The 22,345-nt window shown below is 34.6% G+C and overlaps 1 protein-coding gene across 1 annotated transcript; it reads left to right on the forward strand.

Moving 5' to 3' along the window:
• The first annotated feature begins 719 nt into the window (after positions 1 to 719).
• Positions 720 to 21,456, forward strand: LOC129802308 (phospholipase B1, membrane-associated-like). Its single transcript, XM_055848027.1, has 7 exons — positions 720 to 1,548; positions 7,422 to 7,800; positions 12,372 to 12,731; positions 15,994 to 16,108; positions 16,214 to 16,478; positions 16,571 to 16,647; positions 21,167 to 21,456. Exons 2-7 carry the CDS (start codon positions 7,503 to 7,505, stop codon positions 21,297 to 21,299), a joined length of 1,248 nt encoding a protein of 415 aa, XP_055704002.1. The 5' UTR covers positions 720 to 1,548; positions 7,422 to 7,502; the 3' UTR covers positions 21,300 to 21,456.
• The last annotated feature ends 889 nt before the right edge of the window (positions 21,457 to 22,345 follow it).

Raw genomic sequence — 22,345 nt, forward strand, 5'->3', positions numbered from 1 at the left:
TTAATGTTAGTGTTACACCTTTTGAGGGTGAAATCAACATGAAAAAAGGGTAACTTTAACCCACAATACACCTAAAAAGCATAATATTTACACCGATTTCGGATCAATACTGCAGGGTAAAATTAACATTTCCGGAATGTTATTTTGACTTTTTCGGATTTTTCTCAGTGTACTTGTCCAATGAAGAAATGTTCGTCCTCAGTTTTTAGCCTTAGTTTTTCCTACATTAAAATTTCTTTTTAGATATGCATTTTATATCAATATTACATATTTTATTAAATACCTAATGTCATAAAAGATTTTAGTCCCATTGAGTATTAGCTAAAGTTTGTAAAGCTCTAAGCTTCAATTTCTAAGCTTACTCTTATCTGAGAATTGAAATATTTCTAAGATTATATGGGATTCAATTTCTAAGTTCCTATGGACAAAGGGATAATGCTTAATAATGATTGTTAATCCTAAGGAAAGTGAAAGCAAGAGTTATCATCCTACCACAGAAGGTATCCTTAAAGTCTTCTCAAGTGGCATGATGAATCTTCTCCGCAGTTCCGTCCCTGCAACTTCCGTGATCAGTTTTTGGGTGACAAAGTGGAGTAGGAGTTTCTACAAACGGAAGCATCTTATGAGTCACAAGTGATATAAGATTTTGTCTTGGAGTCACTCTGTAAACAGCCATTCTTTTTGGAGTGAGAGACACTTGACTCTCGCGCGCGGGAAAACCTGACCACGAGCCATGGAGATCTTACCAGTACCACCAGGTTACCTTTCGTGAAATCTCAGTCTCGGTGTGAATCTTGAAGCGTGATGTTCGTTCTTCCATCGCGTGCAATTAACCAAAAACCCCATTCAATTGCATTGTACCACGTGAAGTCACTCAAGAGAATAATTTCAAAATCAAGGTGAATTTAGCTTCATTTATCGATTTGTTGCTTTAGCAATGTGTGTCAATTTCTGGGGAAGTTTATAGTTCCCAATTTATTATTTTCCGATGCTTTTACTGCAAGTATTCTCTTTGTATTTCCAAAGAACCTTCGCGAGTTTTTTAGCGTTTTTTTTTTTTAATATTTTTTGAGTGTTGGAGGAAAAAACGAAGCCGCGAAAATATTAAAACACTCCACTTGGTGGTTTGATTATATAACATTGTGTCTCTCGAAGCCAATATATTGAGACCTCAGAGACAGACACTGCAAATTTTGTCCAGACTGTCGTACTTTGACGAGCTTCTTCCTCACGAACTGTCCAACTGAAGCACGCGTTTCTCAATAGTTCACTTCAGGGTAAAAATTTGTGGTGTTTTTTCTGTGTTTAAATTTTGTTTAAGATCAAATCTTCAGTATTTGACCACTTGAAGACATTTCGGCAAAATTTATGTGCCTAAAGAAGTGGATAAAATGTGATTGTAAAGTGGGAAGTCTGTGGTAACTTAAGAGTTGCATGGACTCGAGGCAAAAAGTGGATTATATTGTCTTGGAAACCTCGAAAGATTGAGTGCACTGGAAGAGAGATTTTAATTTACGGATTTCAATAAGTTTTAAACATATTTTCGTGGTAAGATTGTGTTATAGCCATTTCAACCAGTTTTTCTTCACTTCATCTCTATTTTTTTTTTAAATTTCTATTTTATCTCAAACCTCCCGTGAATCCCATGGAGTAGGAAGTTTGTCGGAAGTAAAAGCCGTTTGCTAAGGCTTGTTCGGCGGTCTCTTAATCGTCCAAATCGCGCGTCAAACCACCGCACTGCTCAAATGACGGTCACCAACAAGATCAACTTGCAGTGCCGCAATTGCCATTTAATACTGTCTCGCCAATATCATTTTATTTTGCCTCCGTAATCTTACATTTTGCACCTCATCCAACAACACAATGGACTTATGTGATTTTGGGAAAGTTCACTGGACAATTTACGATATTCTCCCGAAAAATATTCACCGCGTCGATTGTAAGTCAGGTGCCAATTTCAATTTGTGGCATTTAATTACTGAAGAATCGATTTTATTTGATTGTATTGAAAGCACGTCTTTGCCCTTAGGGGCTTCTAACTACTCTTACCAGCGACTTTTTAATGATCTTTTTAAAAAAGGGATGACAGAGCGTCCCAGGCTTTGCGAAGTGCTCGGACTCGTGACTTAGAGGCTATTCCACAAAAGTATTTTCACATCATTTACCGTTTACCGGTTCTCAACCGATTTAAACCGATTTGTAAATCACTTGAAAGACCCCGCAAAATAATTTTAAGAGTAATGAAATTGATTTTCTGACAAAAAATTCTTATCGGTTCACAACCGATTCACAACTAATTTGAACGGATTTTATACATCAAAAGTACTTTTGAGGCATCTACTGTTTACCGGTGCCCATCTGATGTAAACCGATTCATAAATCACTCAAAAGATCCCTAAAAATAGTTTTAAGAGTAATAAAATTTATTTTCGGACAAAACTTATAGATTCATAACGGGTATATTACCGGTTCACAACCGATTTGAACCGATTTATAAAACGCTCAAAATATGTGCCAAAATACACCTAAGGGGTACTTTAATTGAATTTCGTACAAAAATTAGTTATGAATCGGTACTGAACCGGTTCAAAACCGACTGGAATGCATTAAGTTTTGTAGCAAATTCCAAGACCTTTCTACCGCGCCCAGATATGACTCCATTAGCTTGATAAATGCGCTCTCTAGATCAGAGGTGTGCAAGAAGAAACTGTTGAAACCGAATTAACGTCAAATGAAACATGTACGTCAATGGTCAAAACGCTACTATACAAACTTATTTTGACGTTAATTCGGTTTCAACGGTTTCTTGCACACCTCTGCTCTAGATCCTTTGTAACCTTTGACCTTGAAAAACCGTTAATAGGAATGATTTAATTATAATTTGATAATAGTCTATAAAAACATATCCAAAAATTAAAAAAGTCGCATGACGCGTTTTTGAGCAATCGCTAAAAACATAATATTATTAATCAAATTTAACGCAAGTGAAAACGAATCCATAATAAGGTAAAGTGCTCTCAAGTCGACCGGTTCCTCGATTTGAACGGTGGTCAATATTTGAATGTTTGTTTAACCGGTAGACTAGAGGGCACTTAACCTTATGTATCAAAATATGCAAAACATCGTTTTTTAGCGGTAGGGTTTGCGGAAACTTCGTATTTTACATTTCGTATTTTACATGTTCGTGTTGCACATTTCGTATTGCGGAAACTTCGTATTCTAGGACATTTCGTATTTTACCATTTCGTATTTCACATTTCGTCTTTCATACATTTTGTACAAAAATTGAACATTTCGTCTGCGATACTTTTTACACAAGCATATCAACCAATAAAATAATTGAATTGCAGTTTTATGGGGATAAGGGTGCTAAGCGCCTCGGGTCTGAGTTTAAAGTCGCAGTTCGAGCTCTAATTATGTAGCGCCTGTTCAGGCTAAGGGAAATTTTCTATGCTTTAGGAAGATATCAGTAGCGCCTGTTCAATTTTTGTACAAAATGTATGAAAGACGAAATGTGAAATACGAAATGGTAAAATACGAAATGTACAGAATACGAAGTTTCCGCAATACGAAATGTGCAATACGAACATGTAAAATACGAAGTTTCCATGTCCCGAAACAAACAGCTTGACGACATTTGTCAGTGGTCCCCGGGAGGTGGAAAGTGGAAATTTCGGGGGGGGGGGGGTGATCCTGCTCTCTCCGTTTCTCTCTCTCAGTTCGAGCAGTAACAACATGACAATGGTATGTGACAACTTTTGCTAGAAAATTCAGGAGCAGGAAAACATTAACGGTCATCGAATATCGTACCGGTATTACAAGGAACACTGTGAACCACTTAGTAATAGATATGATTCATTCATTTTCAACCGCTTATACCTATTGAGGTCGCGGGATTGATATGATTCATATTTTTAAAATAAATAATAAAAATAATTTGTCATATGACAATGTCATTCGGTCGCAGAATTGTCCTATTGGTTTAATAACAGACACAGTAGTAAACTTAAGGTACCCAACTAACACATTAAGTACTTATTAAGCAAGCGCCTGGCAAGTTGGCCTTTTTATATGGAGCTATTTGAAGCCAATTCCTAAATTGAACTCAGACTCAGCTCACAGTGCTCCAAGGAAATAAATTATTTAAACAAAAATGTAGTATATTTATCCCTCCATACGGAAATTTATCTTATAATATGGAAAAACTTCTCACTTTTTAAATATTTAGCATAACGATCACGAGTGCAGAAAAATTCCCATACGCATTTGTATGTGAAAGTAAGAACTTGGCTTCAACGTTGAAGGCCACTCGCCGGGGACTAGTTATTAAGTATTTAATAAGTTCTTAACTCAATTACCTAATTTTAAAATATTGTAGAACATGCAACTAATATGGAATGACGCAGTCTTGACACTAAGTACTTAAATAACGACTTTCAACTGAGAAATTCATGTCCATATTGAAGCAAATACATAAATATATTAATATAGAAAAAGAAATAATAATAAATATAATAAATATTATTAATATAGAAATATTAATAAAGAAATTATAAGTAGGGTGAAAGGAACATCTATTGACTCTTTAAAAACTCGTCTCAGGACCTACTAACACCCTACTCGCCCTACTCTGTATATTATCTGGAATACGAAATTTGAACACCTATTCTTATCGAAAAACGTAGATTAATGAAAAAAACGCCATATTACTTACATTTTATTAGATACATTAAATAAATTTCAATATTTTGACAAAAGTGTCAATAGGGTTCCCTGTCGAAAAGGTGTTCCTCTGACCCTATAATAATTAATATCTCGCCAAATCGAGTGATTTAACCGGTGAAAGGTATCTAAGAACGAAATGTTCAGCTGCACTAACAACAAATTATATCCGTAAATCATTGAACAACTTTTTCCAATTTTGACAAAAATATAAAAAAAAATGTTGAGGAAAAAAGAAAGATTAGTTTCGAGATTATGTCATTTTAAGAAGGTCATAGAAATCCATAAGTCGATATTACTTAGCGTTTGGATTTTATATGGGTCAAAAGACTGAAAAAATGCGAAAAACAGTATTTTTAAAATAATGGTATTGCCGTTACTTTCCTGATCCATAACCTATTGTGATCGATGCAGTCGGGTTTAGAATCATAAGACCTTTCAAAAAAATCCAAATTTAACTAAAGCCATTAGAAACTAGGCTCCCAGAGTGGTTGAACTTCAGCCCTGAATAATCCAAAATGGCGATTTTTTAACGATAAGTGTCGACTTCTACACGTTCAGCTGGATTACCTCCAAAACATATCCAAAAATAAACGAAATCGCTAAAGCCAATTTTAAGAAAAGCCAAAAAACATATTTTTGGTGGGAATAAAAGGAGTGGGGATAATTTGGGTAAGTTGCTTCGCTAGAGAATGTTGACTTGTAGGGGGTCACCGAAGACCGGATGACCAAATACAGTAGAGTTCCTCAAATTTGAAAATTTTGGGGGATATAGATGACATTTCTCACTCCTCAAATTTGAATGATATTTTCAAAAATGTAACGGAATTCATATGAAATGCACCTTCCCTAAATTAAGATAAACAATTTTAGAGAATATATCAGTGTAATTTATTGTGAAATAAATGGAATTTGTTGCGGAAGTTAATATAATACGATAATATTGAGAAAACACCAGAGAAAAATGGTTCTAATTCAAACTTCACGCAAAACTTTCTTCACAAAACCTTAAATTTTACATTTTGAACTCAACCGTCGTTCAAATTTGAGGAGTTCAAATTTGAGGAACTCGACTGTAGCAAGTATAACAAAAAGGATCTTTTCACAAACTGCCCTGTCTTTAACATTCGTCCTCACTTACCAAGCTTTGGCCAACAATCCTTCGAAGAATTTTGGAGAAAATGAATACAATATCCTGCTGTCACTACAAGGCTTAATTAAACTAATCACTGCTATCGACAGGCTTTGACTAAACCCCAAAGATAACTAACCTCGAGTGTCACTTTAAATTCAGCAAATTTAGTTAGGTAGCTTTAGCTACGTTCTAAGTGAACCGTCCGCAAAGAGTAACTGGGATCTACTGGAGTACAGATACAAATTCACGATAGAAGCACTAGCAATCTTCTCCAAAAAATACAAGGTTTTTTATAGAAATCAAACCTCAATAGCAAAATAATACAGCCCCTATAAATCTTTATTGACACCGTAAAAACTTGACCTTTTTTCCAATTATTGAGGTTGAATATCACAAATTGTTGAGATGATCAAAAGAAAATATTGCAATAAAAAAAATAAATTGATAGGAGATTTTTACGTCTTAGAAACTCTAGTTCATAGGCCTTCTATCGTTTTTCCGGTGAGACCGGTATTAGTAAGGCAGCTGCAATTACAACTCTGTATAGAGTATCTTCGGTTGCGTAGACTGTTATCGTGATTGTATGAAATGTACATTAAATGAATGCAGATACGATACTTACGATGTTGAACGATAAAGTGTCACATTGAAATTTAAATTTAATTCGTTGTGATGTTTATGAGAAGAAGAAGAGTGCGAAAAAGCGTGGCAATGCTTTTGGCAAAGAAAGGGATAGTTAATTTGTTTCATGTAATTATCCTAATTTGAAAAGCAGGAGATAAACAAGTCTGCCACTTATATAGAGACTGATCGACTCGATCTGTCGATCTGTCGATTTGCATTAATAACTGACAAGTTTGAACTATTTAATGACAATTTTTAAAATGAATAAAAAAAAAAGAAAGCTAGAGCATTTGAAAATCATCCACTGTCCTTGTTTTTGCAATTGAATATCCCCTTGGTTTTGATAGCCAAATTGGTTTTCCAAACACTTCCACAGAGGCCACATAAAATAATTACTGGTGAATACCAATCAAATTTAACGACTTTAGGAATTGGTAGGAATTGAAACAATTGAAATTGGACAACCTTTTGCCATTTCTTCTATGTACAAAGTGTTTCTGGAGAAGAAAATTAATGAGTAATTGTGGGAAAAATATTGGAATTTATGCATTGTGCTTTGAGGTTTTCTTACCATCCCAACTAAATTGTTCCTCTTTATCATAATAAATAACTTCCAATTGCATAATCACGTCAAGATCATTTCAATATTACGATAATAGGGAGGCTCAGATACTTTCTCGACATTTTTCCACATCCATCCCACTCTTGCAAATTTCCCCGCTTTATTACAAAAAAAAACTGTTGTTTTTGGTGTTTGTTTAAAGAGCAACATCCGCGATTTTGATGGAAGAGAGGCTATAGCCGTTTTTTTTTTAATCGGTGACCTTTGGCACATTTGAAGATGCAACAGAAATTAGCTGATTTATGGAAGTTCCCTAAGAGATTAGCTTTTCTCTGAAAGACAAAGTTTAACAACTCTTTCTCAAAATATACCTTGCAGTGATGACAAAGTTCAGCGTGTGGAGTAATCTGTGATGTGCCTCAAACTGTGAGATGAAGGAAGTGACTCGTGGGATTTAAAATGTGCCAGAGGAAGAAAATGACAAAGAACTCCCTCGAAATAGTCTTCTTTGCCATATTTTTCATGCAAACTTTCGCTTGTGGCGAGAGTCGGATAATAACAGGCTCCTCGCCACTTGATAATCTCATCATCCGACCACTATTTCACTCCTTTCGCAACATGACCTTCCGCCTGGTTGGACAGACTGGCCTCAGAAATACCGGAAGATATCTCCAGCAGCCACTAACGAAATTTCCCTGCGACACCACATTCGGACGTAGCGGAAAACCACCTACAAGTGTTCACAAACTTAGACCAGGTGAGACATAGAAATACACTGTAAGAAGCTTATTTTAAGGGAGAAGCAATATACTACTTAGTACAAATTTTACAGGGTTCTTTTTACAGATTATGGGAGAACTTTCTGGCTTCATACACAGACACACTCTGCCTTCGAATACTTCATATTTTCCCATATCCCTTTGGTTAAAAAAATAGGTCAGCTTCATTCATGATCATGGGAATGTCCGAGTTAGCCTAACTCGGAATGCATGCAAATTCGTTTTAGAGCTGAAGTTGGGGGACGCCATTCAGTTATCTTGAATCAAATTCGTGAAATTAGGCAAATTTTGTATTTAACCCTTTAACGACGAGACACTTTACGGACTGAAAATCAACAATAAAAATTAAACTCAGAAATAAAATTAATGATAAGTCTTACATCTAACCTTGGAAAGTCCAACAGAGTCTGATTCGGTGTATTTTGTGCTTCTATGAACGATAGGGACAAAAATAGCCCAAAAATAGCCCAAAAATTTAAGTAATTTTTCTGACAATACCAATGAATATTATTTTTCGCTTTAATGAAAAATATTACGTATGAGTATTGTTGTTTTTATTGCCAGAAGGGTTTTGCTTAAAAAAATTGGAAGTATAAAAAATAAATAAAATCAATTATGAATTTGAGAATTCAAAAATTCGCCATTTTTGAGCTTAAATATTTACTACATAGCAAATAGCTACAGACTTGCAAAAAATATTCTAGATTCCTTCAACCTTCTACTTTACAATTATATACAGACATAAAAATAAAATAACTTTAGTTAGTCAGGAAAAATTATTTTCTTTATGGGACACCGGTGTTTCAATAGTCCTTAAAGGGTTAAACCAAAATATCAAGGATTTGGATGGACTGACAGAAAAGTGATATATAGGTGAAATGTAGACCAGAATGTTCTCTATAATTTTGCCGTAGAACTTGATCTCATCGATTAATCAGAAGCCGAGATGATCGACGTTGTTTGTTTCTGAACTCGTTTTTTCGACCAGAGCGCCCCAAGTGTTCATTTGATGAACTTCAACTATATCAAAGAATTGTTGTATTATGTGAGACTTTCCATTTAACCCTTTATCGGGTAAGGCCGTCTCAAGACGGTCTTCACAAAAATCACATTTACTGCGATTACAAAGTTTTTATTTATTTAAAAGTGCTATAGTGTCTTCGGTAATAGTCTTACTAACATCTTTTTAAAGTTTAAACACATCTTGACTCTTAGTTTAGTTCTTATTTCTAGTTTTGTGTGAAGGGCCAGAGAAAAAGCAACAAAAAATATTTGTGCAAATATACTTATTTCGATTTCAAGAAAAATACCGATTTAAAGTTATCTGACTAAAATAAATTTCTTTTTTACTGAGAGATATGTCGTTTTACTTTGTGTATTTTATTTAAAAAATTTGAAAAAACTAAAAATGTGAATTTTAGAAGCAAAGAGAGTTTCAATTTTTTTTTCTCACCTAGCGCCTAAACTAAAAGAGATAATGAAGAATGGATGATTTTTTCTACTTTATTGGATCATAATGATCATAATTACCCTAGAAAACATTTTCTTACATCTTTTTTTTTCGAAGATATAAAGAAATACTCTTAGAGGGTTAAAACCCTATTTTAAGTGTCTTGGTCGAGTAGAAACAGTCAAATTGGCATTTGAGTGCTTTCAGAACGTTGTTATGGGAAAAATCATTTTTTTTTCACAATTAAACGACAAAATCTGAGAGATGGCATTGTCTGCGCAAAAAATTATGTTTGGACGAAATATAGATATAAATGTCCTCTACGATTATGCCGAAGTAATCATTAAGATCGGTTAAGTACGTGTCGAGATAATTGAGGTCATGTGTTATGAAAATAGTTTTTTCGACTGTGGCGCCCATAGCGTTAGTCCTCTGAAAGTCAAATGCTCTATAAACTTGTAACGCTTTGCAAAACCTTTAATTTGCGCCCTCATACGTCAAAATCGGTCAAATAGAACCGAAGATATCTAATAGTTTTGAATTTTGTGCACTTTGAGCCTCATATCTCCTGTTCTATTGTAACCACAGCGAAGTCACACCTCTTTTTGGAAACTCCATAGTTTAGACTGCAATACTCTAAAATTTGACTAACTTGTACAATGACGTTTCTGAGAAAAATGAGTTTGAATTTTGATGAATTTTGACGCTATCGCAGCGCCACCTGTGGTAACTTTTAGAACTTTTATAGAACGATGAATATTTGGAAGTGTTCATCGAGACGAACACACATACCAAGATTTAGGTCAAAATGTTAATTAGAATCGGAGATAAGAGGCCGGACAATTTTCGAACTGTGACTCCTTATAGCTCGGGTCAGGGGTTACGGATCGACTTTAGTATTTTTTTGTTTGATAGGTATAATCTTCAGCTACAACATACTAAAATTTGATCCCGATGCACAAGGAAATTTTAGAGTTATTTAACTTAGAAAATTGAAAATTTTTCTTTTAAATAATAGCGCCGAGTTTTGATCTTTGTAGATGATTTCAAGAGATTATTATCAATGATTGAGACAATGCGACGATCCAGTCTGTCAGAAGTGCATCTTGGTCTCCCAGACTATTTCTTGGGATGAACTCTGGCCTCCTCTCCATAGCACTTTATCACTTTATTGACAGATTGACGTGATTTCCCATGAAATCTTGCAATGTCGTTCATGGTTTCTTCTCTGCAGTATTTCTTTACTATGTTCTATATTTCCAGAAACGAAAATTCGCGATATGCCATCATCCTGGCTCTTTATTATCTGAAAAAAACTCTATCGGTGTGATTGTGATGTTCCTGATTACTTAAAAAAAAACTTACATTTATTTAAAGAAAATCTCATCAAAATGTATATGAAGCGTTTCAGAGAAATGTAAACAAAGAAACTCATAACCTATAATTTTATTTACTGCAACCAAATTGAGATGGCGCTACTGTTTGTTAGAACGCAACAAACTTTTGATCAATGAAATTTTGCATTACTTCTGTAGATTTATTTATTTTTTTACTAATTTAAAAATTTAATTTATTTTTTCTCAAAATTATAATTAGAAAGAGTATTAACCATAGAACATATTAGGATAAAAAGTAATTTTTTAAACATATTTGCATTTTTGTTTTTTTTTTTTTTTATTCTTCATTGTCGAAGACGCCCGTAACAAACTTATGGCACCCACTGTATGTGAGTATTAAAACGTACAGATCCAAAATTTGATCCCGATCTGACGATGTCGGATTTCACCTGTGACCACAAAAGCTGAGATCGTAAAGAATCTCAGTTAAAAAATCTATTTCCAAACCTCAAACTGATTAGTGCGATGTTTTTCCTTCACTTAGAGAAATCCGAAAAAATTAAAATAACAATCCGGAAATGTTTATTTTACAATGCAGTATTGATCCGAAATCGGTGTAAATATTACCCTTTTTAGGTGTATTAGAAGTTAAAGTTACTCCTTTTCATATTAATTTTACCCTTAAAAGGGTGTAAAATTAACATTAGAAAATGGTGATATATTTTCACACCAAAAAAGTGTTAAAGTACTAGGGAAAAAAGGTTAATCTCACCCTCTTTTTTTTCTCAGTGTTATGAGTAGGATTGATACTTTTGAGGTTTATCATCTAAATCACGAATTCGAGCATTTCGTAAGGCTGGGATTGCCATTACTTTTGCATTATCATGTTTGGGCAGGATATTAAATAAATATTTCCACATGGAATCATCTTTATTTGCAATAGGGGAAAGTACTCTCCCTTCGAACGTTCATGCCTTCGAATAATGTGAATTTTCTTTTAGTTTTCCTAAGAGAGTTATACATTTCTGTTAAATATTAGTTGGCTTATCATCCAATTGTTGATATTTCCGTGATAATTTAGTGAAAATTTCTTGCGAAAAACAAAAGAAATTCGCATTATTCGAAGGCATAAGGTTCGAAGGGAGAGTACTTTCCCCTAGTGGCTTGAGTACGAAGATCCTAAGTGAAAAATTTCCCTAAAATGTTTACGATTTTCTGAAATCACAGATTTTCAGCATTTTAATGGAAATCCAATGTATCATACTCAAAATCACCTTGCACTCGATTGCCTTAATGCAATCTTTCGCAATTTTGCCATCCAGAAATGAGCAATGCCACAGATTAGCAATGTACTTTATAAAATTTATCGAAAAAGTACTGCAAAATGTACCAAAGTAGGAATATTATTGGTGCGTACCACCTTGTTTGCCATCTGGACAAGAGCACACGACAGCTGAAGAACCAGCTCTACCGCTCCCATTTCTTGCACCTCCACTCTCTGAAATTGCGCAAAAAATTTACCAGCTCCAATTTAATTACCATGCCATAGACTTCTAATCAGGTTCATTTGCCAGTGTAATGCATTTCTCGAGAGAGCAACATCTTGCAGCCTTTAGCGAGGAAAAAAAAACATGGTCAAACTGGTGGCCAGGAGGAATTTTTCACTTGGTTTTGCAATACTCCTTGTCCTCCTTTGAAACCTTGATTAGTGTGTTCGTGGCATGAAAGAAGTTGCTGACCGAGGCTGTGTTTTCCATTGCAGGGGACATTGACATTATCGCAGCCATGGGGGACTCACTGACGGCCGCCACAGGCGCCACATCCACCAGCTTCATGGATCTCTTTATGGAAAACCGTGGCCTGGCGTGGTGCATAGGTGGCCAGTGGAATTGGCATAATTCCACCACACTCCCCAATATCCTGCGTGCCTTCAATCCCAACCTCTTTGGCTACTCCATCGGGGACTCTTACCCATTCCATCGGGCCTCGCAGTTCAACGTGGCGGAAATTGGGGCTGTTTCTGCGGATTTGCCCTATATGGCCAGGACCCTTATTCGCCGGATAAAGTCCGATAAGCGGGTGAACTTCAAGAAGCATTGGAAAATGCTCACAATTAGTATAGGTAATTTTTGGGCATTCACTTTATACCCCGATAAGTTAACCCCTTTAACACCGTCAAAGGATTTATGGAAAATTCTTTTTAGTTATCCGAGAATATGTGGAAAGTTATGGTTAATGTAGGTAATATCCTAAAAAAATTATTGCTTTTGCATGATAAAGCATTGAATTTTCGAAATTCGAACATGAAGTTCGAAGTTTAAAGAAAGTATTTAAAATTGATATTCGGAAACTATGATATTTACGAAAAATAGATGATCTATAGTTTCAAAATTTGTTGACAATTTGTAATTTTCTTCAATTTAATTTACTGGTTAAAGATAAATCATTTACGGGTGTACAACCGATTTACTACCGATTAAGGGCAGAATCACATTGACAGTAAAATGCTCTTCGATGATAAACAGTGAGCAAAAAAACTGTAAGAGAAATTAATCGTACAGTTTTTTTGTTCACTGTTTATCGCATTTTCGTTTTATTTTTTCAATTTTCTTATACTATTTTCACCTAGTGCCACCGAGTATGAGATAAGGCAATACGGTAATCGAGAATTTGCGTAAGAATTGCAATGAAAATATGTAAATTAACGGGTTTACGCGTTGGAAATTTCAAGATCTTTCACAAAAATCAGTTAAAAATAGGCCCTCCAAAGTGATTAAACTTTGATCTTTGAAAATTCGATATCGAAATGGTTTTCGAACATAGGTGCCCAAGAATGAAATATGCATTTTAACTACCTCTTTTTTAACATATTCAAACGTCGAAGAACGGAAGTCAATATCTCTCTCTCTCTCTCTCTCTACATTGTTTTACGTTTTGGCTGTCAGACTCAATCAGGTCCATATAGCCATCAATATCTCTCACTGTTTAGCCTTTAGCCGTGTGACAAGCTGTCAAACGAATAAAAAATCGTTTTGAAAAATATTTAAGAAAGATACATTAATTATACCGACTCGTGACCGATTCACAGGAAACAGACTGGGCGGGCCTCAAAGTCAATATGACGCCTTCATTGCTTTCGAATACATCACTCACTGAGCGCAGCGTCCTCTGGTATATGCAAAATAAAATGTCGAAAGCAGGAAATATTTTCAGGTCTTCAAAAGCAATGTAGTTCACATCATTCACATGTAGTTTGTCAGGGGCCACTCGACATTTCATTTTTCCATACGTTTTTGCATAGAGGCACTGAAGACTATAGGCAAGTCTTCTCCTAAAGAGAATTGACTTATCAGTCTGATATATTTCGAAATTATGCATTAAAAGATATCTAAAAATGCATATTTTATAATGTTCGCCAAAATAATACAAGAACTATGAGCAAATTTGTTCAAGTTGCGGTGCAATATCTGCAAAATTTTTACAAGGATAAGTGAAAAATAGCTTCACTTTTTATTGGGCTTGATGGGCCCTCGTATTTTATACTAAACTTTCATTTCACTAATGCCTATACTCATTTTAAATAAATTTTAAAAGTTTTTACAAAAAAACAAATGAATTTTTACTCATACATTTTCAATTCAATTCAAATAAACTTCAAATTGAAATGAATTGAATTGAAAATGTATGAGTAAAAATTCCTTTGTTATGTTTGTTCCTGGCATCAGCTGATTTCGATGGTATGGTCGATGACATTTCGAATTTTGTTCGAACACAGAATTTAAATAGAGAAAGTTAACGGACTGTGATACGGAACTGTCAAGAAGAGAGCAATTCATATTTGGCCAATTTTACTAAAATATCATTTTCATTTTAAAGAATATTGTCTCATAGAACGTAAAAAATATTAAATAAGAGCAAAAATTGTATTGGATTTTGTAAATATTTATATTTACATGTGATTTTGTAAATATATATATTCTACGCTTAAAGAAACAACGAAAGCGTAAAAAAGCAATGACCATGTAGAAAAGCCCAGTCCGTTCGCTGTGATTAAGTCCGATGAAGTCTGGTTGAAAATTTCAAAATCTTTCCAAAAAATCTAATTTTAAAGAAATCGGTTGAAAAATATTCCCTCCGAAGTGGTTAAACTTTGATCTTCGAAAATTCGATATCGAAATGATTTTCAATCATAGCTGTCTAAAGGCGTGAACATGGTTTTGGTTGGGGGGGGGGTGATTGGGGGGGGGAAGAAAAAAATACTGTCCTAGATAATGTTAACTTTTGGGGGATCTTCGAAGACCGGAAGTCGATATCTCATACCATTTGGCCCTAGTCGTGTCACAAGTGGGAAGAAAGTCGATTATATAACTGTTTTCTCTTTGAGTTCGAGCAGCAAAAACTTTAAAAGACAATTACAAAAAATTTCCATCTTCCATCCTCCGGGAACCTATGTTCTCCTCCACGTTTCAGACTATTTCTGAAAAATGATTTCCCGCCGTTTGTCGATCTGTGTTTCTGTCTGTCTGTCTGTCTGTCTGTCTGTCCGGCCGATATCACGCCTAGAGCCCAAACGGTTAGAGGTAGAGGTTTTGAACCCTGGGATCATTAATATGCCCCTAAAAAAACTCCAAAACGTGTCGCGAGATTTTTCTCGTTTTTTGATATCTTTTAGAGAATACTCATGCGGACATTTCGTCTTTATACGAAAATAACCGTTGAATCATTCCTACGGTTTTTCAAGGTCAAAGATTAACAAGGCTCTAGAGCAGAGGTGTGCAAGAAACCGTTGGAACCGAATTAACGTCAAATGAAACATGTACGTCAATGGTCAAAACGCTACTGTAACAAACTTATTGAGGTTAATTCGGTTTCAACGGTTTCTTGCACACCTCTGCTCTAGAGAGAGTATTTCTCAACCGAATGGTATTATATTTGTGTTCGTTGGAAAGGCCTTGGAATTTCAGGTAAAACTGAACTCGATTTTCAACAGGTAATGTAGCCGTTCATAACCGATAACTAATTTTTATCTGAAATTCAATTACATTCCTCCGGAGGTGTATTTTAGGCAATATTTGTGTGATTTATAAATCGGTTCAAATCGGTCGTGAACCGGTTATGAAACGGTAAGTAATTTTGGGCGACCTTTCGGGCGATTTGTGAATCAGTTTAAATTGGTTTTTAATCGATAAACAGTAAATGATGCTGAAATACTTTTGAGGTGTAGCGTCTAATTCACGAGTTCGAGCACTTTGCAAAGTTTCGGATGCTTCGCCATTCCTTTTTTTTTCACTTAAATTAACTTAAAATTGTTAAAGGATTAAAACTTTTTTTTAACGAAAGTCTTTAATTTTCAAATGTAATTTAATATGAATGGTTTGTTGCAGGTGGCAATGATATTTGCTCTTTTGTATGTACATGGGATGATCCAGAGTCCCTTCCAAGGAAACATCGGGTGAGCCTACTAAAAACCCTGCGGTACATCCGTGACAATATGCCAAGGTAAAAAAAAGGTGCAATGTACATGATATATAGATGCGAATGAAATATTTTAAAATAAGTTTTCAACATTCACATGGTAAAATGCATTATGTAAATGCCCTGCAGAACATTTGTGAATATTGTTTCCGTTCCATCAGTGGACAAAGTTGTGGGATTGAAGCCCAAGCCTGAACAGTGTCGTCTGATGCATCACATTGAGTGCTCATGCTGGGAGGGTAGACTGTACAATCAGACAGACCAACTCCGTCGGAGACTACACAATATTCAGCAGGAGTTTATTAAAGCCGAAGCTGAAGTTGCCCAATATGATGAATTTAAGGGATTGCAGGAGTTTGCCGTTGTCTACCAACCATTTAGTCTCAATCTCTCAGTGAGTTTAGTTCAAAATTCTTCCTTTTTTTTATCCTTTTTCGTCATTCTATCCACAATTCAATTTGAATTTTATCTCTTCTGGCCAAATAGATAAAGACAAAGGATGAGAAAACTGACTACTCCCTCCTGGCATTCGATTGCTTTCACATGAGTCAGAAAGCTCACGCGTGAGTATATTTACATTGCCAAGAAGGGCTGCTCATTCAACTGCAGAAATTCTAATTCATTGGGAAAATAATAGTTCTGAAATTGAATTTTGAAAACCATTCCGTATGATAAACACAATTACCATACGAATATAAATTCGGGTTATTTGAAAATGATTAAAGTAACTGCTATTGTGTAACTGTCTAAGATATTCAAGGGGTTTGTTACACAATTTAATAATTTAAAATTTATTTCCGTGCACGAAAAAACGAAAAACCCCTGAAATAAACATTAAACCGATTTTTCAAGGTTAAAGATTAAAAAAAGCTCTAGTGAAGGTATTTGTCAACCGATTGGGTTAAATTTTGAATCTTTGGAAAGGTCTTGGTAAAGGGTCATAAAGGGGTTCCATATTACCACTCTGCACAAAACTGGAAAATATTGTGTAATTGCACAGAAAAGAATATTTCGTAAAATTTTTCGTAAATCGTTTAATTCACAAAATGAGTTCGTAAAAGTTTGAGTTAACGAGCATTTTTTGTTCGTTTACAAACTTTTGTTCGTGTATTTTTATTTGTTTGACAAAACATTACGAACAAATTACAAAATTTTATGAACATTTTCTATTTGTTTACGAACATTTAAGAACGAATGTTTGTTAAAGAAAAAAAATTCCCGTTAAGTAATCGTGTTACGAATGATTGTAAAAAAGTACAAACATTTAACGAACTTTCTAGTGGGTTATACAATTTACGAGCATTTCGTAAGTCCTCCATAGAACTTCACAAACATTTCCGAGCATTTTTACGAAATATTTTTTCTGTTTTCTCGAATTTAACGAGGGAGCAGTATATAATCAGCTTTTTTCAACTTGTCACCGTTCCGGGACATAAACGGCAAGAGATATCAACTTGCAGTCTTCGATGACCCCCCCATGTTTTTTCTTTTTTACCATTCCTTCTCAAAATCATGTTTTTCTGGGTTTTTTTCAAAAACAATTCCAAAAGATTTTCGGTTATGTTTTAGAGGCAGTCGAATTTTCAAAGGTTAAAGCTGAATTTCTTTCTAAAGTCTGTTACTTAATCAATTTGATTAAATTTGGATTTTTTGGAAAGGTCTTGAAATTTTCAACCTACCTAGGGAAAAGTGATATAATTTGGAATTAGCGTTACAAGTTGGACAATTCGCCGGTACAAGTTGGACATGGCTTTTTTCTTGATTAATACAGTACAAAATTCGTTCTTATGCACAAGGAACCAAATTATAAAACTAAAGCATTAAAAATATACAAATAAAAATGAAGTACTAAATTTATCAAGACAAAAAGCCCTGTCCAAATAGTACCATTGTCCAACTTGTACCACTGTCCAACTTGTACCACTTTACCCTACACTGGAATCAATCGTCAATAAATCGGTAAAAAATTACTTATTCTGTTCGAAAATTTTTATTTATTGATCGGATGTGTTTATTCGATCTATAGGCTAAACGGTAAGAGATATCAGCTTCCGTTCTTCGGTGACACCTTCGTAAGTCTATATTGTTAAGGAGAATCTTTTCTCGTTTTTCCCCTAACACCTCTCTAAGCCCATCAGAACTATGTTTTGAAGGCAATTTTACTAAATTCATTTTTAATAACCCGGCTAACACAAGGTAAGCTGTTACTAGGGCAATGTCATGTCCATGCTCTTAAAAAAAGAACTTTATCAAATTGTATAAAATAAGTCCTTAATAGGCACTTATTTGGTAGTTAGTTAAGGTTTTTTTTGCCGAATGGCAAAAAGTGGTAAATGAGTAAGCAAATAAAATTAGTCAAAAGTGTCATTTTAATTTGGAGAAATAAAAAAAATATGAGGACATTAATATGCATTTTATGAGCATTAGGGTAAATACTTCAAAAGTTCTTACTCAAACGTCCTTAATTAAGTACTTAGTAGAATACTCTTTATGTCCTTAATACAAACTACTTAATTAAGTGCTTTTACAAAGGACTTAATTAAGTGCTTGGTGTAAAGGCTGAGTCATGCCATATTAGTTTTGCTATTCGCCACAAAGCGCTGACGTTTATCTCATATTCATTTTTTTTTTAATTAGTTGAATGTTGTACAACTCCTTAAAGTTAAGTCATTAAGTTAAAAAGTCAGTAAGTTTTTAATAAGTGCTTAATGTGTTAGCCAGGAAGGACAGGAAATGTCTGATAGAGATGATTTTTTGCGTTCAATAATTTTACAACATTTCAGAAAATTCTAAGTTAAATTTAAGATGAAAAACAGATTCCTTAAAAGATAATTTTTAAAATAAAAATCATCAAATAGCTTTAATTTTTTTTAAATTATTCATTTAAGTCCGAATATATTAACTTTATTTAATATTTCAAAAATTCTGTACTTCAAAATGTTCTTATAAAATTATTAGACGAAAAAAATAAGTCCTTAAGGGGTAACATCTACCCCAACGTACAAAATTAGCCGTTTCTTTTGTGTAAAAAATGGTAGTTTTGAGCCTTGACACAAATACTAAGCTTTTTATATTCGAATTAATTTTAGTATTTTAGATTTTTTTTACATTTTAAAATCGAGGAAATAATCCTTTCGTGCAGTAATAACCTTCCCGATTTGAGAGCTCTCTCCGATTGAGGTTTTTCCTTTACCGATTCGAAGATCAGAGAAAACTTACCTAAAAACCCATTGGAAGTTCGAAAGTTTAAACTAATTTAAACAGTTTAAACACACAAGTTACAAAAAAGTAAGCAAACGATTGAAATGTCAAGAATACCGAAGTTCGAAATGGCAGAACAGTGTGCGCTAAAGCGGCGAGTACGTGAACTTGCACTTTAGGCTTCCGGTAAATTTTCGAGTAGGTTTGGTTAGCTTTGGTAGCTTTGGCGTGGCTTTGTCTCTTCGAAAGGTTATTACTGTACGAAGCTAATGATGATTTTGTTTTTATTTAACATAGTTCACTGAGAGAAATCCGAAAAAGTTAAATTAACATTCGGAAATGTTTATTTTACCCTGTAGTATTGATCCGAAATTGGTGTAAATATTATGCTTTTTAGGTGTATCAGGGGTTAAAGTTGCCCTTTTCCATATTAATTTTACCATTAAAAAGATGTAAAATTAACATTAAAAAATGTTGATATATTTTTACACTTAAAAAGTGTTAAAGTTATGAGGAAAAAAAGTAAATCGCACCCCCGTTTTTTTCTCAGTGTTCTACGAAACTGTTTGAAAATCTAACTCAGTACCCATCGAGCACAGTTAACTGAAAAAAAACAGCGTTGTCTGCATATTTTTGGTGAATGGATTAGCAATAATATGCTGACTGGTCAGCAGTTCTCGAACAAAAAGTGCTAACGAAATGGAAATGAGACTGCTTCGCTACTATCGTTTTAAAGTTAGCAGAATTAAGCTGAAAGCTGAATTGAAATCAGTTAGCATTTCGTGCTCGCTGGGTGTTCATTGAACTGCCCCACTCTACCCTACTGGAGAATTTAAATGCTAAATACTGATTAAATCCTTTGATTTTGTCATCTTTTCCGAATACAGTAGAGTCTCGCTATAGTCCATATTTGGTTCCAGATTTGACACTTGCGTCGCACTATAGTCCATATAATTTTTTAAAATTATCAACGACTTTTAGTATTGAGATTGCTCGACGGCTTCGACTTTCTTGGTGATTGTGGTACTTGTCCTCGCTCTCTTCATTATGGATCACAATTATCACAACTACTCAATAAAATTTGCCAAATAATTATGACAATATTTTATATCGCGTACTAAAAAATATAACCTAACTTAAAATCAGTGTTTTGAAATCAACTGTCGATAAATTGTGGACTATAGAGCGATGGCTTATAGCGGGACTCTACTGTACTTCTAAAAAGTCTAATTTGTTCTCAGTGGCGTGGAGGGGAGAAGTTTTTCAAAAACAAAAATTTAAAGTGTGATATCATGAGAACGGTGCTAAGGATTTTCAAGTATAGCACGGTTTTAGAACGGTCTTGACGTCGACCTTCACGTTATTGTAAAAGAATCAAAATAAAAAGCTTCACGATGTGCTCAAAATCGCGAGAAAAATTCTTCAAAATTAAAAAAAAAATTCAAAAAAAAAATCAAAAGAAAAATTGTAAGTAAAAGCGCCAAACACGTCACTGAAAGCGTCTTTGCAGAAAGAAAAATTTTAAAAAAAAATTTAGAAAATTGTGAAATATTTATTCCATACAAACCTTCCCAACTGATTTTTTCCTGCTGTGATGTTTACCCTTAATTCCCACAAAGTGAACGAATCCTCAAGAAATCACAAAAACATAGTCTTAGTCGACCACTGAAGAAGGTCCATGTCCGGACCGAAAGCTCTGGGCAAGATTAAAAAGGTGTTTTTAGTCTTGAGGTGAAAAAATTCTCACTGGTGATCACCGGAATTTTTATAATCGAAAAATTCTTCTTTCTCTAAAATTTGTCTAAAAGTTTCCCAATGAGCAGCCCTACACATTTTTTCATCCAAGACGATCAATAAGTGAAGCTTTTATATTGCTTTCAGATGGGCAGGAACATCCCTGTGGAACAACATCATGGAGCCAATTCCGGATAAAGCCGTCTCGTGGGATTCTCCGTCTGTGAGATTTAAATGTCCAACCAAAGAATTTCCCTATATTAGGACACATGACAACTGATATTTCGTCACAGGATGGACGAAAGGAGTGTTTAGATCTTAAGGATTTCCCTAAGTCTGGGTGGGAATCGTGTTAATTTATTTATGTGTTTTTTTTTTTTTTTGTAAATGTATGTGACTCTGAGGGGAGTATTTTACAAGAAAGTGCATTGAAAGAAGTCAAAAGTCAGAAGTTCTTTTTAACATTCTTAAAGGAAATTCCAAGAAAGTGCCAGAGCTTTCGCATTGTTGACACAGAAGTGCTTAAAAAGAGTGGTTTATGCGATGAAAATTCCCTTGTTTAGGAAGAAAATTTTAAAACATTTCAGCAATGTGCCCTCAAACTCATAAAACCGGGATTGTTTGGTGTGAGAGCTTTTGTTATCAAATGCTGTTGGAAGTAACTTTTGTGCTCTTTCGATTCCTCCAACCACTTCTCCAGTAATTTGTCCCCCTCCCTCTGAATCTTCACTATTTCCGGAATAGATGATGCCCTCCAAGCCATTGAATATTGTCCACAAATTCACTCGACTTGGACAAGTTTTCCATGTGAAAGTCAACAGGATGAGCTTGTTAAAATAATTGCTTCGTCCGTTTCCCAGCATCTTCCTCTCTTTGTGCCTGACATCTCTACATCTCCAATCTTGCGGAAAATCCACACAAGAACTCCCCAAATTCAGGGACTTTCAGCACCACAAAAAAAAATCACAGAGATTAAAGTAAGACGAAGAGGATGAAAATGTGAAAATTATATAAATTCTCCAGCATTTTTATTGCACCAGAGATAATTCTTAAAATTTAAGATGTTAAACTTTTCGGTGGAGTAAAGCTACTGTGCAAAAGGAGCATTAACTTGCAAGGTGTCTCTTTACCTTTTCTCTTCAATGAGCTTCCTTTTCTTCCCAACTTTTCCTTCTTACACCTTTTGTTGCAGAGACACTTGCACAACATGATGAGACTAATGATTCTTATGAAAATTTGGTTTTCTTCTAAAAGTTTCTTGGCTACTTTCTCATGGAAAATTTTCCAACCACTTTTTATCCAGGGTCATTTTTTACGGTGTCTATT

This window comes from Phlebotomus papatasi, chromosome 2 (genome assembly GCF_024763615.1).
Source record: "Phlebotomus papatasi isolate M1 chromosome 2, Ppap_2.1, whole genome shotgun sequence".
Taxonomy (NCBI): domain Eukaryota; kingdom Metazoa; phylum Arthropoda; class Insecta; order Diptera; family Psychodidae; genus Phlebotomus; species Phlebotomus papatasi.

Bases quoted from the DNA above. Each gene is read 5' to 3' on its own strand.
- LOC129802308 (XM_055848027.1), top strand. From the start codon at position 7,503: ATGTGCCAGAGGAAGAAAATGACAAAGAACTCCCTCGAAATAGTCTTC. The intron at 7,801-12,371 runs GTGAGACATAGA...TTTCCATTGCAG, and splicing joins TGTTCACAAACTTAGACCAG to GGGACATTGACATTATCGCA. The intron at 16,109-16,213 runs GTAAAAAAAAGG...AATGCCCTGCAG, and splicing joins ATCCGTGACAATATGCCAAG to AACATTTGTGAATATTGTTT.